The sequence below is a fragment of the Neoarius graeffei genome, chromosome 7, assembly GCF_027579695.1.
Source record: "Neoarius graeffei isolate fNeoGra1 chromosome 7, fNeoGra1.pri, whole genome shotgun sequence".
NCBI lineage: Eukaryota > Metazoa > Chordata > Actinopteri > Siluriformes > Ariidae > Neoarius > Neoarius graeffei.
The window spans coordinates 83,742,109-83,757,612 of NC_083575.1; the positions used below are offsets into that span (position 1 = coordinate 83,742,109).

The 15,504-nt window shown below is 43.5% G+C and overlaps 1 protein-coding gene across 3 annotated transcripts in view; it reads left to right on the forward strand.

Annotated features, from left to right (window-relative positions):
* Positions 1-15,504, forward strand: part of gab1 (GRB2-associated binding protein 1) — a 214,543-nt gene that overhangs the window by 173,785 nt on the left and 25,254 nt on the right. For all 3 annotated transcript variants that reach the window (XM_060926527.1, XM_060926526.1, XM_060926525.1), the window contains exons 4-5: positions 661-877; positions 10,320-10,945. In XM_060926527.1, coding sequence (XP_060782510.1) covers positions 661-877; positions 10,320-10,945 — 843 coding nt within the window. The remainder of the gene's footprint in view (positions 1-660; positions 878-10,319; positions 10,946-15,504) is intronic.

A 15,504-nucleotide genomic window follows, 5' to 3' on the forward strand; every position in this document is an offset into this window, starting at 1 on the left:
TTTTAATCACAATAAATTGAGATCGCGTTAACGCGTTATGTTAACTTTGACAGCCCTAGTTTATTTATTTAGTGCTTAACCCGAGCACTGGATTAACCCAGTCTTCTTTCTCTCCTGGCCAACAAAGAAATGATTGTGCACATGCGCAACAGAAAAGTTTTGTCATTGGATCTTTGTGTATGAGGTCATATTGTCTTGACAACATGCAATATTATAACAATATTGCATGCTCATTCTCCATTGGGGAGAGTGGCGTAATACATGGAGGATAAGCGATATGATATTGTATGTCAATAAACCCGCTAGAAGGGAATAGAAGACGTTTTTATTCCATGGAAAAAGTGGCCCATGTGTATAATGAGTAATATAGCTGATTTTACTTTAGTTACTCTCACGTTTGTCTTTCAAATGACTGAACAATGATCAAAAACCCCAAGATCCAGTGGTTCATGTTGATCCTTGTCCTGGTGGTTGAATGCATGAGAGAGAGAGAGAGCGACCCCTTTTAAGATGAACCTCTTATTGTCCAAGTTTTATTGTTAGTCTGGGAATTACTCGAATAGCATAATTGGGCATTCATTAAAATATAGAAGGAATTGACAGTATTTTATTCTCAGACTGTGTTTAGTTTGCTGAACCCAAACCAATCTGTGTGCGTAGACTCGGCGAAGGCGTCTCAGCAGGCTACGGTGGCTGGAGGTTTGGTGGTGGATGTACCTCCTCGATCTGGGCTGATGGGATCCTCCACACTGCCCAACGTGCCCCCTCCGTACCAGCCGGTCAACGTTGGACACCTGGACTCCTCCTCCAGCCTCGATGACACACAGGACTACCTACTGCTGCTCCACTGTGAGAGCAAGAAACCCGAGCCCAGCAGGTAAGAACAGGAAGGACGGATGGGATGCTATAAATGGACTTGATGGATAGATTTTTATTGCGAGATTAATGGATGGGTAAATGTTTGAAGTAACAGATCTTGGATATCAAAGCAAGTTATAAAAAGAGCTTGGAGTGCAGTGTCATGGTAGATATCACATCATTGTATCTTTTCCATCTCGTATTTAAAATCTGTCAGATAGATGTTCGCGCGAGCATTTGAAATGCCGATGATGGATGATCATGAAAGAAGCAAGCAGGCACTATTGAAAATCTAATAAACGACTCTAACCCAGCTCTAGTCATGTTAGTTTGAAATTTTTCTAGTACGATTGCCTGGTCTATAAATATCAGTTTCAGAGCTTGGCAGTATAAATCAGCTGTTTTCAAACATCCAACAAGACCTTTCCGTTAAATATGATACGTTGTCAGTGTTTGTCGTGTGTGTTATTTGTTTTTGATTTAGTTCTCGTCAGCAATGCCACATTGGGCTGTGTTTAAATGTACGATAGGAGCTTTGGTGGAGTAGCACCAGTCAGTGCGTTTACATGCACATAGAGAAAATCGAAGTTCTAAATGCCATGGAAACACCTTAGCTCGGCTGAAATCGAACCGAACTGGATTTCTCGTAATCGAGCTACGCGACCTAGATTATGCGATTGTAGCCGAGCTACTTAGTGCATGTAAACCCTATCGAGCTACGTAGTCGAGCTACTTACTTCAGCACTGCCCCTTCCGGGAGTGACGAGACCACAAGCGGGAAACACAACAGCCTCGGTCGGCATGACAATGTTGTTGTCCATCTTCTCTCTCTCGATGTTGTTCTGAACACGGCACTGATAACTTTGTTTATACTCTTGAATAGCTCTTCATGACGACAACCGGAAGTGTACCAACACGATGGGGCGTGTAGCGCCACCTGTGGCTCGGGTGCGCAATGTGCCTCACACAATAGCTCGATTTCCTTGTGTGCATGTAGGATTGGATTTCTCTGGCACCCCTGCTGGGACCCTTAGCTCGATTATAGACAGTAGCTCGATTTGGATGTGCATGTAAACGCACTGAGTGTAACACGTTTACAACAGCCAAGTGGTCACGTCCCCTGCGCTCAGAACTCGGACCTGCGCTGGCATCTTGTGTTATAAGGACGTGGCAGGCTGAATGGGACGAATGCCTTGAAAACAAATTGCATGAAATCAACCCTGCGATTTAATAAACATTTCTCATTTCAAACCAGGCATGATCAAGTGGTGTGTCCCGGGTGTCGGATTGGGCATTCAAGGCCCACCCGTGGGTTTTTATTAAGGGGTGAAGAACCATCCTGCCATTTCTGTAGGCTGTCTCATCTCGTACAAGCCATGTAGGACGAGATTAAGTGGAATAACTGTTTTATTCAAACCACATTCACTGGATTTTAAGAAACTGAGCATTTTAATTTTTTTGTGAATCTGATGAAAACTTGGTACAAAACGTCTGACAAAATCAGTTCCGCTTCGAATGTAAAACTAGCGAAATGACAGTAGCAATTTGTGAAAAATGCGATAATGAGTCTTGGAGAAAAAAAGTTCTTGCCATCAAATACTTTTATTCCATATTTTGCTGCTTTTGTGTGTGTATATTTGTTGGGGTTTTGTTTTTGAGTAGTTTTTATTTCTTCTTCTTTAGGGTTTTTTTTTTTTTTGGCAGTTGGCAAACCAACTTAAAGGTGCATTACAGCCACTGACTGGGCTGGAGTGTGGAACCAGAGATTTTTTTTTTTTGTGGGGGGGAAGACAACTATATTCTTTTAGCCATTTCTGTTTCTTTTCAATACTTTGACAGTGATACATCTGACTTGATGTGCTCTAGCCTGGGCCCGCCCATCCTAAGCGTGACGCAACATGAGGGCCTGTTGCGAGCTTAGTCTGGCCAGGCAAGCTATCTACAGCTCTTCCAAGCTCCCGAAAAATCGGGAACCAATCAACTTTGAGCATCTCCAACGGCCCTGGGTAGAGGCGTGTTCAAGGCAGTGACGTAGTAGAACTGCGACTGGAAGCCATAGATTGTTTACGGAATCTATGCCGGAAGCGCTTCATTCACTAGAAACATTACGAACATGGAGCAAGTTCTCATTGAAAACGGAGCAAAGAGCAGCCCTGGAGGTATTTATTGAAAGGAAGGACGTTTTCGCCTTGCTCCCGACCGGCTTCGGTAAGAGTTTAATCTACAAGTTAGCCCCGTCACGTCGCATACGTCAGAGGAAAGAGTGATGTGATTGGTTTAAGCTTCGTCACAGCCTTTTCTGGCTTCGACCAGTAGCAAACTGAGGCATTTCAGGGAGGCGGGTCAACCACGGGCTCTGGGAAATGGTTGGGCTTAATATCTTGGCCAGACCAATAGCTCGTAGAGCTTTGCAGTCGCGTTAGCCAGACTGGATGTGCTCCACCATTGTGTTTTTCTCTACTCACAGTATATGAGCTGATATATTCTAGTTGTAGAGTAGCCAGAGTGCGCGATTGCTCATATCCAGTGAATGTGGATAGAATAATCAAGAATATTTTTCTTTGTTGTCCTGGTTTAAATGCCAGAAGAACGATTTTCTTCTCAAAAGACTTTGCGTGATGTTTTTAACAAGGTGCCACCCAAAAATTTGAGAATTACCACGTGTATCTGAAGCGTCTCATTTAGTTATTTGTTTTAATTTTTTATTGATGCCTTTTTAGAAATGCCCTTGCCATGACCAAAAAAAAAAATCCCTCACTCATCCTCTATGCTGAGCAACAGAAGTTGGTTTAGTATAAAAAGGAGGTTTAGAAATTTTTTTTGGGGGGGTGGGGTGTCACCGCCAGACACCAAAGGGATGAGAACCACTGAAGTGGAGAATTTGATCAGGTCAAAAAAAAAAAGTGTATGTAAATACTAGGGCTGTAACGATATGCGTATCGAAATCGCGATACGCAGAGCCACGATCCGTATCGCGATACAAGAAGGCAGAATCGCGGTACACCCTTTCAAACTTCTCCTCAGCCCAAAAACAGAGGCGCTTCCAAACTTCAATTTATGAATACTTTACTTTTTATTTAAATTACATTTTAAACTTACTTAAATTACTTTTATTTTTTTATATCTATTAGTAAGTCGTTTTTTCGCCGACCTGCGACAATCTTCTGCGAGTCACGCAACGTCCACACTCGCCACTGGCAGAGCATTGATTTCTTTTAAGCGGTCGCCATTCTGGTTGCGACGCGGGGAGCGAATCTGTAAACAAGCAGCTCATTGGCTGGCTAGGTGTGCCACAAGCCAATCACAATCACTTGACCGGAAAGGCATGCAGTGTTGCCAGATTGGGCGGGTTTAGGTGCTTTTTGGCTGGTTTTGAACATATTTTGGGGTGGAAAACGTTAGCAATATCTGGCAACACTGAAGGCATGTCTGCTTGGGCGGAAGCCTTCTGCGGCAGTTACATTTTGACATGCGAGCAATGTTTCACCATAAAAATTCCGTAATTTCCATCTGTTTTCCGCGATCACAGAAAATCATTGGCCCTATGAGAGTGAGACAGTGAGAGAGCCACCCCCCCAAAAAAAAATCTTAACGGATTTACACGATTTGGAAAAATGACTTTTTCAGAATCGAAAAAAACAGAGCTTCCGGCTCAACAGTATTATTTTGAGAAATAAAACAATCTTTGGATATACATTTGTTCATTTTTGCATACATATTACTCATTCTCTGCAGTGGTCTGAATTATTTGTTATTAAATAGTTAATGTAAGTAAATAAATGTTAATAAGTCAAATTTACTACTTTAAAAAAACATTTAAAAAAAAAAATCGTGGACGTATCGAATCGTGGGTCAAAAATCGCGAATCGAATCGTGAGTTGGGTGTATCGTTACAGCCCTAGTAAATACATTTCAGGCTGTATTTTGAGATGGTCCGCTATAACAGACCAATAAAACGCTCCGTAATCATGTCCAAGTAATAACGCCAGTCGGATCCAAACATTAAACACCAAGTCAGATGAATGATAAAGTGCACTCAGGCCTTCAGATGTAATGATTAAATTGGTCAGTAATGAGTAACCTCACCTTCTTGTGTCCTCGTGTTAGTGTTTCCACTACAGTGTTAGTGCTGTCGTGTCAGATAAGCATATCGGCTGTTTTTAAACTAATGTGACGGTACGTGCGTTCATCCATGACCTGTCTGTCCACTGCTGTGTATGTGTGCAATAGTGTTAATGTGGCTGTGTCTCAAAGCGGGCTGGAGCAGGAGTACCTGCTCTTGGAGGAGTGCGAGAGCAAGACTGCTCCTCCTGACAGTCTGTGAGTGCACAGCATCAGTGTGTGTGGTGTGGTGTGTTGTGTTGGAGACGTAGACCCATTTCTCTGCATGGATTGATTGATTGATTAACCTTTAACCAAGGACACCAAGCACGTTTCTACACTCGGGTCAAATTTTTGTTCACGGTACGCCACTTTCTGTTGCTGTTCCAGGGTGCAATGCCATGCCACGTTTAGTAAAACAAGAAAACCTCCATGTTGAAATTCGATCATCCATAGACGGTCACAGCTTTGGAACAGCCACGAAGTTGAGTCAGAAATGGCAGACTGAAAATAAAGCATCTACGATGTGGATTGTCGTATCATGGCTTTCATCTCTGTTACAAAAAACAAGGTCGTTGATATTCTCAGGCACATATAGTCTTTCAAAATACCTTTCTCATGTTTCCTGTTGGCTTGTTGTTATACCCCTGTTCCGAAGGAGGGGGGGTATATTGGGTTTACCTCCGTCCGTATCTCCGTCTGTCCGAAACACCTTTTTTCTTCGCAACCACAAATCATAGCCACTTGGTACCTAACTTCAGCTTGGGGTTCCACACAGTGCAGACCTGGGCGTTTTACAGCCCGTGGGCCGCATCCGGCCCTTGGGTTCATTCTGACCGGCCCGCGTAAGGTTAATTAGAAATTACAAAATAAACGCATTTTCTAATTTTACCTCATGCATGGACTGAATGTGCATTGCTTTTATTTTGAAGTTGTGTTCAACAAAAACGCAATGCGCGCGACATGAAATTCCACGAAACCTAATCCCGCGATGACTACTTCCGTAATTTGTCCAGACCAACCACAAACTTGTACGTCATCCTTCAAACGATCCAGCCAATCACATAGTGTGACGTCACCAGCAGGCGCCGGAGCCCGAGCCGATCTGTAGATCTGATACCTACACCGAATCGACGTTTTCAGTGATGAAGTTTAACAAATCCAGGTATGGACCCTTTTCACGTGACGTCACGACAAACGCAGCCGCCATTTTGGACGTGTACTACCAGTAGTTTACCACAGCCAACATTGAGGAACGGCAGCAAAGAAAGTGTTTATTTTCAGCAAGACTTCCATCATGCCACTATATTGTTGTGCACCTGGATGTAGTAACCATCAACAAACAAGGCAAGGGTTATCATTTTATCGGATCCCGGTAGATGCTGACCGACGGAGAAGATGGATAGCGGCATACCAGTGCTTGTGTAGTGACCACTTTGTTGGAGGTAAGACGAATAGTTAGCCAGAAAAGGCATTACATTGCTGTTAACATTCTGTGGCGGCGAGTGTGTAACCAAATAGGCTAAAATAACCCATTGTAACCTCTGTTCTTCTGTAGTAGCTATTAGTTAGCGTTGTGTTCCTTTGCTGTTGGTAGACTGTAGGACAGATCAGAGGCAGTGTCCTACAAACAGCGCTTAATTTGAGGGGGAGCAAGCCGGAGCGCGCTCCGGAACCTCGGGCGTTGGCTCCGGCAGCTATTTACACTGGATCCGGTGATCCGACACCTCTCTTGACTATGTAACAAAAAAAAAAATAATAATAATAATTAAATAAAAAAAATGCAAGTTTATTTAGTGTTAATGTCTGATTTTGATATCTGTCTTGTTGGTGATTTCTCTCATGAAACGACATCCACAAAATATCTGCAGATGAACTTAATTTGCAGTGTTATTACAAAACATGCAACATGCAGCGCCCCCCTCCCCTCTCCTCTCCTCTTTTTTCCCGCACCGGAGCCGCTCATCCTCTGCGCTCCGGGACCTCCCACTTTACAAATTAAGCACTGCCTACAAATAAATGTTCAAAACAAGAGGAACATGTATTTGTCTCTTAAATCCAGGCCGTTCCCTGTAATCTGTAACAACGGTTGGAGAAAGTAATGGCAAATAGTGAGTGCACAAACCATAGAAGGTAAACTGTACACAGCGCCAGGGCAGTGTGATGGTATGTCTACTTTTAGATTGTGTTAGCTTATCAATTAACACACTCGTCACTCGATGAGTTTCACGTCTTTACGACGGATACTTAAATGTGTGTTAGGTATTATTGTTGCAGTCTAAGCAGTCATTGTAGCAGCTAGATGAGCGAGAACCGAAAGGGTCTGTGCCATAAACCGTTATTTCTGTACGGCGTTGCTAATGTGTCGTTACTGTTATTTCTCCCTCTGCTCGCCCTGTAAATGCCCTACGTCGCTGGATAGCGAAGGTGTTTCTGTATCTCGCTCCTTTTTCTTGCATGTTCTCCGTTTGTCGCCTTCCTCGCATTCAAACCAATTCGAGCCGAAGTCCGCTACATGTCCAAAATGGTGGTCGCGTTTACGAAGGTCACGTGACTGAAAAGGGTCTATAGATCCTCTCTCACCGATAATCATCTGTCAGCTGTGCTTCGCATCTCCATCTTAGACATTCAACCTGAATCTGATGCACTCGTTAAAGACCAACAGAGACTAGAGTTCTCTCACTGAACAAATAAAAAACTGAAAAACACCAAATGAGGTGATTAGATGACAAATGTGGGCATCATTATTATAATATGATGTATCTTGCTTGATATTTGGAGTAGAAAGACAATATTGTGATGTCTTTATTGTGTTTTGGGGTGAATGTGACCTGAAAAAAAAAAAGGTACAAACGTTCATGTTTTGTTAACCATTGTTTTGGGAAATTTGATTGAATAAATGACATTTTTTGTAAGGCAACCTCGTTTTTCCCATACTTTTACCAGTTTGTAAAAACAATGTTATTTACTGCTTTATATAAAGAAATACAATTAATATTATGCAGAATTTAGTTCAGCCTTTTGATCCGGCCCTCCACAAAATTTTCTTTCTCTCATGTGGCCCCATGGGAAAAATAATTGCCCACCCCTGACACAGTGTATACCATTTTGGTGGATTTACAAAATTTTCGTAACACTTTTCTCAGCAACTATAAATCACAACAGCTTGATATTTGGTACCGAGCTTCAGCTTGGGGTTCTATACCGTGTATACCATTTTCAGGTCTGTCGCACATCGACTTTCTGTTTACCGACAATGTATTTATGAAACATATAGCGTGGATTTTCAAGAAGCAAAAAGCTATTTAAAAAATGACCGTTTACTAGCCTGGGAAATCCCATGCTGCTTTGCACAATCGTTCCGATCTGAAAAGACAGCATGGAAACTATGGTCTAAAGGCTCGCCTGAGTTAGGGAGCCAATCAGAGAGTGGGGAGGGGTGGAAAGACGGTGACGCGTACTACTCGACAAACGGAAGCTTGTAGTTTATTTGGGACTGTTTACGGATCACATTTAACATGGCGGCAAGCGATACGAACCAAACTTTCGATCAAGCTTTGTCTTGCACAAACGGCAGTAATCGTTCGGTGCCATTGTTTTCCTATTTTTGTTTTGCCTTCTCTTTCCTTCTCTTCTTCGTTGCTCTAACTACTTCACCGGGTACAACTGCCATGATTGGCCATGGGCTACGTATACGCCAAATGATAGACATTCGCAACGTCCAATAAACGGCCATTGACAATCGTAAACCACACCTCCCCTACGAGAAATTCAATAGGCGGATTCCAGACCATATTTCACTTGTGATATGGTCTGGTGTTAACTAGACTAACCGTTTACCAGGATGCTATGTGAAATACCTGGGGAGAACGCTGCTCTTTATTTGTTTCAGGGTTAATTATTTGTTGAAGTCAGCGTTCATAATAAGTGTCCTATTCCTTCAATTGCTTGCATTCTGACGCGAGTGGGGGGGATACGTAAGTGAGCAGTAGCTTACAGTTGATCTTGTTTCCTTCTCATACCTGCACATACACGCTTTGTCCATGGGCCAGACCTGCCGAGATGTCCCACTCAGAGGGACCAGCTGACCATGATGCAGATTTGATTTGCCTGGGATGTTTGGAAAAAAAAAACAAGTTATGAGAGCAATCCCGAAAGAGTAGCTTTCTTGTACTTTTTTGTTTTTTTTTTAGACTATAGCATCGCCAAAATTCACTTCTGTATAAAATTGAGGCTCCTCGTTAAAAGTTATTAAAAAGACTCAGTTGGAAATATTTTAAGTGCAAGTCAAATGATATTTTTGTCTAAAATGTGCCCTGTATCTTGAATTTCCATTTGAGTGAAAATGATAGTTGAGTAAGTTGGATTGCTGTGTCAAGAACAAGTTTCCAGTGTGACCTGGTACTGATCAAAACAGTACTGGTTACAGGAGGGTGACGAGCGTGATCGTTTGTCACATGATTCAAACGACCCCTTTATAGAACTCAGCTTGATAATTCGTTAACGGTCTGCGGAAGCGGACTTATGGGGCATTTCTGTTGCCATAGTAACAAGAAAAAACATTTTCAACGTTTTCATTATTGCGCATTTGGACCCGTTGACGGTTTCCATGGATTGTGTGAATAAATTTTTTTTTTAACTTCCTAGGGCCTAGCGGTCACATGCGTGGACAGCATTTTATGGAAATTCGGAACAAGAATCCACATATGTGGACATACTTTTTCTCTAAAAGTACATTTTATCAAAAGATGATGCTTAGTTTTTATTCTAATCAGGTTCTAATAAGCCCAAATAGCAAAGAGAAATAAAAAATGCATGTAAAAAAAAAACAGCTTGGGCCTTAGGAGGTTAAATAAGGTATTTAGCTATAATAATTACAACTTTAAGTTTCATGGCTTGAACTGGTCGTAATGATGTCATTTGATCACATGATTACAACACAAAAGCTACTTATAGAGGTTTGCTATCCTACCTTTAAAATAAACTTGAACTATTGTAATGGGGGGGGTCCATGGTACAACAATGCCTGTTTTGGGCCTCTTGGCCCATGGAATAACTTTCCAGATGTACGAATGTAGTAAACTTGAGAGATGCAATGAGGCACCTGTCTGCATGGTTAATTACTAACTCTGCCAGTCCTGGCCAATGAGGAATCCTAGACTAAAACATTAGTGCATAACAAAAATAAGAACATTTGGTGTCACTGTGTGCGTAGTGTTGATTTTGAAAACCGTTCATAAAATATTGGTGTGATTCTAACCTCGATGTTAATTTTTACCCTTCCTGTGTTGTGTTAATACTGGATCTGAAAAGTCTTTGACAGACAGCTGGAGTAACACCCAGTCCCGTTCTTTCCTCAGACACGACTGCTCCAAGTCTACCTCCTCGGAGCCAGACTGCAACGATAACCTCCCGTCTCACCGCACACCCACGTCCTCGACCTCCACAGCCAAGCATGCATCGGTCAACGGCTTCTTCTCTTCCCAACATGCCCCGCTGTATGACTCGCCTCCAGCGCGTGGGGCCAGTGTGTCAGTCGAGGCACAGGCTCTGTACCAGCTTCCCCGCAGCCGGTCTCAGGACACGGTGCTGCTTCCCAAAAGCGCATCCTTGTCAGGCACCGACTCGGACGCTGCCGACGTCTACGTCTTCAACACGCCCGCGCGAAAGCCTTCGTTTGAGGCTCAGCTCAGGAACATGTCTGTCAGCTACGACATCCCGCCCACGCCTGGCAGCAACTGCACCTATCAGGTGCCCCGTACGGCCGGCGGCGCGGAGGCCTCGGCGTCAGACGTAGTGCCGCCGCCTCGGCCGCCCAAGCCCTTAACGGGGCCAGCAGCTGATCGCTCGCCCACGGACACTTACGTCGTACCTAGGTCAGTGTCAGAAACGGACTCGAACTACTGTGTGCCTTCAGGGCCGGGAGGAGGCAAAACTCTACGGAGCAACACCATTGGCCCTGTCGATTCCTCACGCCTGCGCAAAGGTAATGATTTAAAAACACTCTCAGAGGAAGAGAGGTCAAAGTTGAAATATGGTTCTGTTTTGCATGTCCCAGAAGTAAAGTTCTAACCTTTTTTAAAATCTGGTTCAAAGTGAAAAAGGGGAGAATTGCTTATTCTCATTATCTCTAGCCGCTTTGTCCTGTTCTACAGGGTCGCAGGCAAGCTGGAGCCTATCCCAGCTGACTACGGGCGAAAGGCGGGGTACACCCTGGACAAGTCGCCAGGTCATCACAGGGCCGACACATAGACACAGACAACCATTCACACTCACATTCACACCTACGGTCAATTTAGAGTCACCAGTTAACCTAACCTGCATGTCTTTGGACTGTGGGGGAAACCGGAGCACCCGGAGGAAACCCACGCGGACACGGGGAGAACATGCAAACTCCGCACAGAAAGGCCCTCGCCGGCCACGGGGCTCGAACCCGGACCTTCTTGCTGTGAGGCGACAGCGCTAACCACTACACCACCGTGCCGCCCCCGGGAGAATTGTTAATTTATTTATTTTTTATTCCACGTCCTTAAAAAAAAATTCAAGCCAAGTCCACGACTGGTCCGAGTGAAGTCCAAGGACAAGACTCCAACCGCGCCATTTGACGGTGGCTGTTTCAGCGCCATTAACATTAGTTTGTTCCTGAACATGACGTATGAACAGGTGAATGTGCTTCTCTTTATCAGGAAGTGTGAAGTATTCTGTCAGAGATGGTTGGGAGACGGATGTAAGGTGTGTTTGTTTATACGAGTGAAGACAGGTAAACAATCCTGAATGACAGGCAGAATCGTGAAACAGGCGATGGGTCGAGCGAGGCACAAACAGGCTATCGTGAACTCTTCAGAATCAAAGATGAGAAACAGGAAACCAAACAAGGAAATAAGGCTCGGTAATGTGTCAGCAACACAACTGAATATTTCGCAAAGTAAGTGTGTTTTTCACAGTTTTTATATAGGTGCACTGATTGCGCGTTAATCCTATGCAGGTTCAAGTTGTTTACGGCGGACGCACGCGCGCCTGAGAGTCTATCTGATGCATGCGCCAAGGCGCACAGGTGTGGCACACTTGCATGAAATTAGTACAAAAATTAATGTAGATATAAATGTCTTAGGCCAAATTATGATGTCATGTTACAAAAAATAAAGAAAAAAAAAATCTGAGTCCTCGTCTTCAATTTACGAGTCCGAATGCAGTTAATGCACGAGTCTGAGTCCAGTCACGAGCCATTAAAATTTGGGCACGAGTTGGACTCGAGTACTACAAGCCTGGCAGTTCGTATCCGATAAACTGCACTTATTGGGTTTGTCCATTTCTCTACAGCACAAAGCTATCCAACAACTTAAAAAAAAAAAAATCATTCCCACTATAAGGACATGACATTTCACTACCAAGGTTTGAGATGTCTTTAGACAGACTGACTACTTCCACAACGTGATCTTTGCAGGAAGACAGACGAGATTGAAAAGTAAATAACATTTATTTATCCCCCCCCTTAACTTAGTTTTTATTTTCATAGATACATAGAACAAGATGGTGGGGGGACCATAGCATAATGGAACAAAACAGTTGGTCACTTATGGGCAATTCTTCAGCAGAGGTGCCAAAACTATGAAATTAGTAAGATTGCCTTAACTTGTCAGCTCCGTGATATGGAATCCAAGGCAAAATGTACTGAAAACCATATTTAAAAATCACCCCGACTATAGCAGTATCGCTTCAGAGAAATCTCGGTTTGAATTAGAGCCCTGCACTCCCGCGGGGGTCCCGCGGGACCCGACGCAAAGCAGTGCAGCGCGGGACAAATTTTGAAAGCTCATTGCGGGCGTGGGCGGGAGTGCGCAATGCGGGAGCGGGCGAGAGAGGTGATAAGCTGCAGTCCCGCTAACTAGAAACGTGTTTAAAATAAAAATTATAAATTACTGCACTGAACGTGAGCTGTAGATATTTATGCTCAAATCCACTCAAAGTAGGGGGCGGGGCACCATCACGCTGTGTCTTTACATTATATTAACTTCTTATAGGCCTACTTGTATTTCCTAGAATGTAAATGTGAGGAGTGACACAAGCTATGTGCAATGTACAATATTCTTAATATCCACTGTAGATTTTGGTAGGCGTGTTGGGAATCTCTGTAAAGCCTCAGCTGCGTATGCCGCCTGGCAACGCGCACCCTCGCTACGTGCGCTAGGTGAAGGATCGGTCAGTGGAGAGCTCAGCTAAGCTCAGCATGTTTAATTCCCCAAGCCAATGACAAGAACTTTCGTGAGAAATAACGCAAACATCTGCATCATGCGGGATTTGCGGGCGGGAGCGGGACAAAATACCGTATGGCAGGCGGGAGCGGGACTGAAAATCATAATTCTTTGCGGGAGCGGGACTGCACAATGCGGGAGCAGGTGGGAGCGGGACTGAAAATTCTGTCCCGCGCAGACCTCTGGTTTGAATTTTAAGAAATGAAAGTTGTTTTTTCTGACATCATTCTGTTACTGACTTTTCTTTCCTCATTAAAGACCTTGTGTTCGGAGTGAAACATAGCGAAGACCATTATCTTATAGCCTGGCAAGCCAGACTAAATGTGAATATTTAGTCTGGCCTCGATCCGTAGACATTTCCGAAGGGGGGTGGGAGGAACAAACCGCTGTCTTTCAAACTGTCTCTGTGCGTACAGGCCAACGCTCTGACCAATCAGCGCAACTGTGACGTAGTCAGAGCGACAGAAAGCAGTGGGGGAGGCCTTGAAATAAATAATTTTTCAAAATGCATATTAATTAATAAACAGGTTCTAGATATTAAGAAGTTTGGAGATAATGACCACAAGTTTGGAGTCTGTACCACATACACATTTTTTTTCCAAGTGTTTTTCAAGGGTTTGCTTAAACTGTTTTTGAGAGTTTTTATTTAGTGGTGTTTGGTGAAATAATTTCCCTTAAATTTAAAATAACGGGAAAATAAGAAACAATCAAAAAGTAATGTTTCAAAGCTGTTTATTAATTCTTCGTACTGCACAAACTAGTCCCATCCTTTTGGCTACGAGCGGAGCCAGCTGGTGGATCAGACTTTTGCCATAGCCGGTCGGCAAAACAGCGAAAACGTCCTTCTTGAAAAGGAATGAGCGGAGAGCCTCTTCCTGCTCATGTTTCAACGAAAACTCCAAGTTGAATTCTTCTAAAACTGATTCCAAAGCAGAGTCAAACGTGCGCTGTTCAATAGCCGTAGCCATCTTTCCTGCTGTGCTTTCTCCAGCGTCGTGCAGCTTTGTCGTCACTCCTGCAAAAGCCCGCCCAAAGAATCCAAACAAAAACCTTGCGTTGTGATTGGCGGGCACGATTTGATGCCCGGGGTGTTTTTGTTTATATGGTGCGAGGCTAGACCCACTCGCTAGGCAAAAATATTTTTGGCCGCTAGGCGGGTGGGTCTAGTTTACCAGGCTAATTATCTTAAGTACGGCAACAAAAAAAGTTCTGTTTTGCTGTGAATGTAATTGTTACCGAAGAACTACCCTTATATACGCCCGTACAGGTCAGTTCATGTAATCATAGATCAGCTATCACAAACACAATCCATTTGTATCCCCTGCTGGCCAAAAGGCCTGAAGAGGGATTGTGTCATGGCGATGTCCATCCATCCATCCATCCGTCCCGGGAAGGGTACTCGCCTTCTGAAACCAACTCCTCTCACAATTTTTGGAGGAATTTCACCAAACTTGGCAAAAGACATTGTTACATATCGGTAGTACGCATATTGTATTTCGTTCAATTCAGTCGTATTTTACCAGTGTTACAGCCCTTGATTAACAAACTTGTACTTTTGTACTTTAACAATTTCATGAAGGTGTGTGCTCCTTCTGACATCAACTTATCTCACAATTTTTGGACGAATTTCTTGAAGCTTGGCAAAAGGCCTTGTTTTATGACGGTAATACGCGTATCGCGATTTTAATTTCATTTGGGGAAATTTTCCCAGAGTTTTGACCCTTGATTAAATAACTTTGACAATTTCACGAGGGTGGACGTTCTTCTGAAATCAACTCCTCTCACAATTTGGGGAGGAATTTCACCAAACTTGGCAAAAGGCTTTGTTATATGACAGATATACGCAGATTGAAATTTCGTTTAATTTGGGCAGATTTTCCCCAGAGTTATGGCCTCGATTATTAACAAACTTGTACTTTGGTGATTTCACCAAGCTGTGCTTGCTTTCTGAAATCAACTTCCCTCGCAATTTTTATTATTCCCCGCTGACCGAAAGGCCCGAAGGGGGATTATGTCGCGGCGATGTCTGTTCGTCCGTCCCAGGAGGGGGGGGGGGACACCTTCTGAAATCAGCTCCTCTCACAATTTTCAGAGGAATTTCATGAAACTTGACAGGATTCTTTGTTATATGACGGTAATACACAGCTTGCAAATTCGTTCGATTCAGTTGCATTTTACCAGAGTTATGGCAGAGTTGCCAGCGGGGGATATTGTGCTCTCAGAGCACTCTTGTTCGCAGTACTGCAATTGTCAATCCGATGATTTAGTGAAAGTGATTCTCGCCATACTTTGA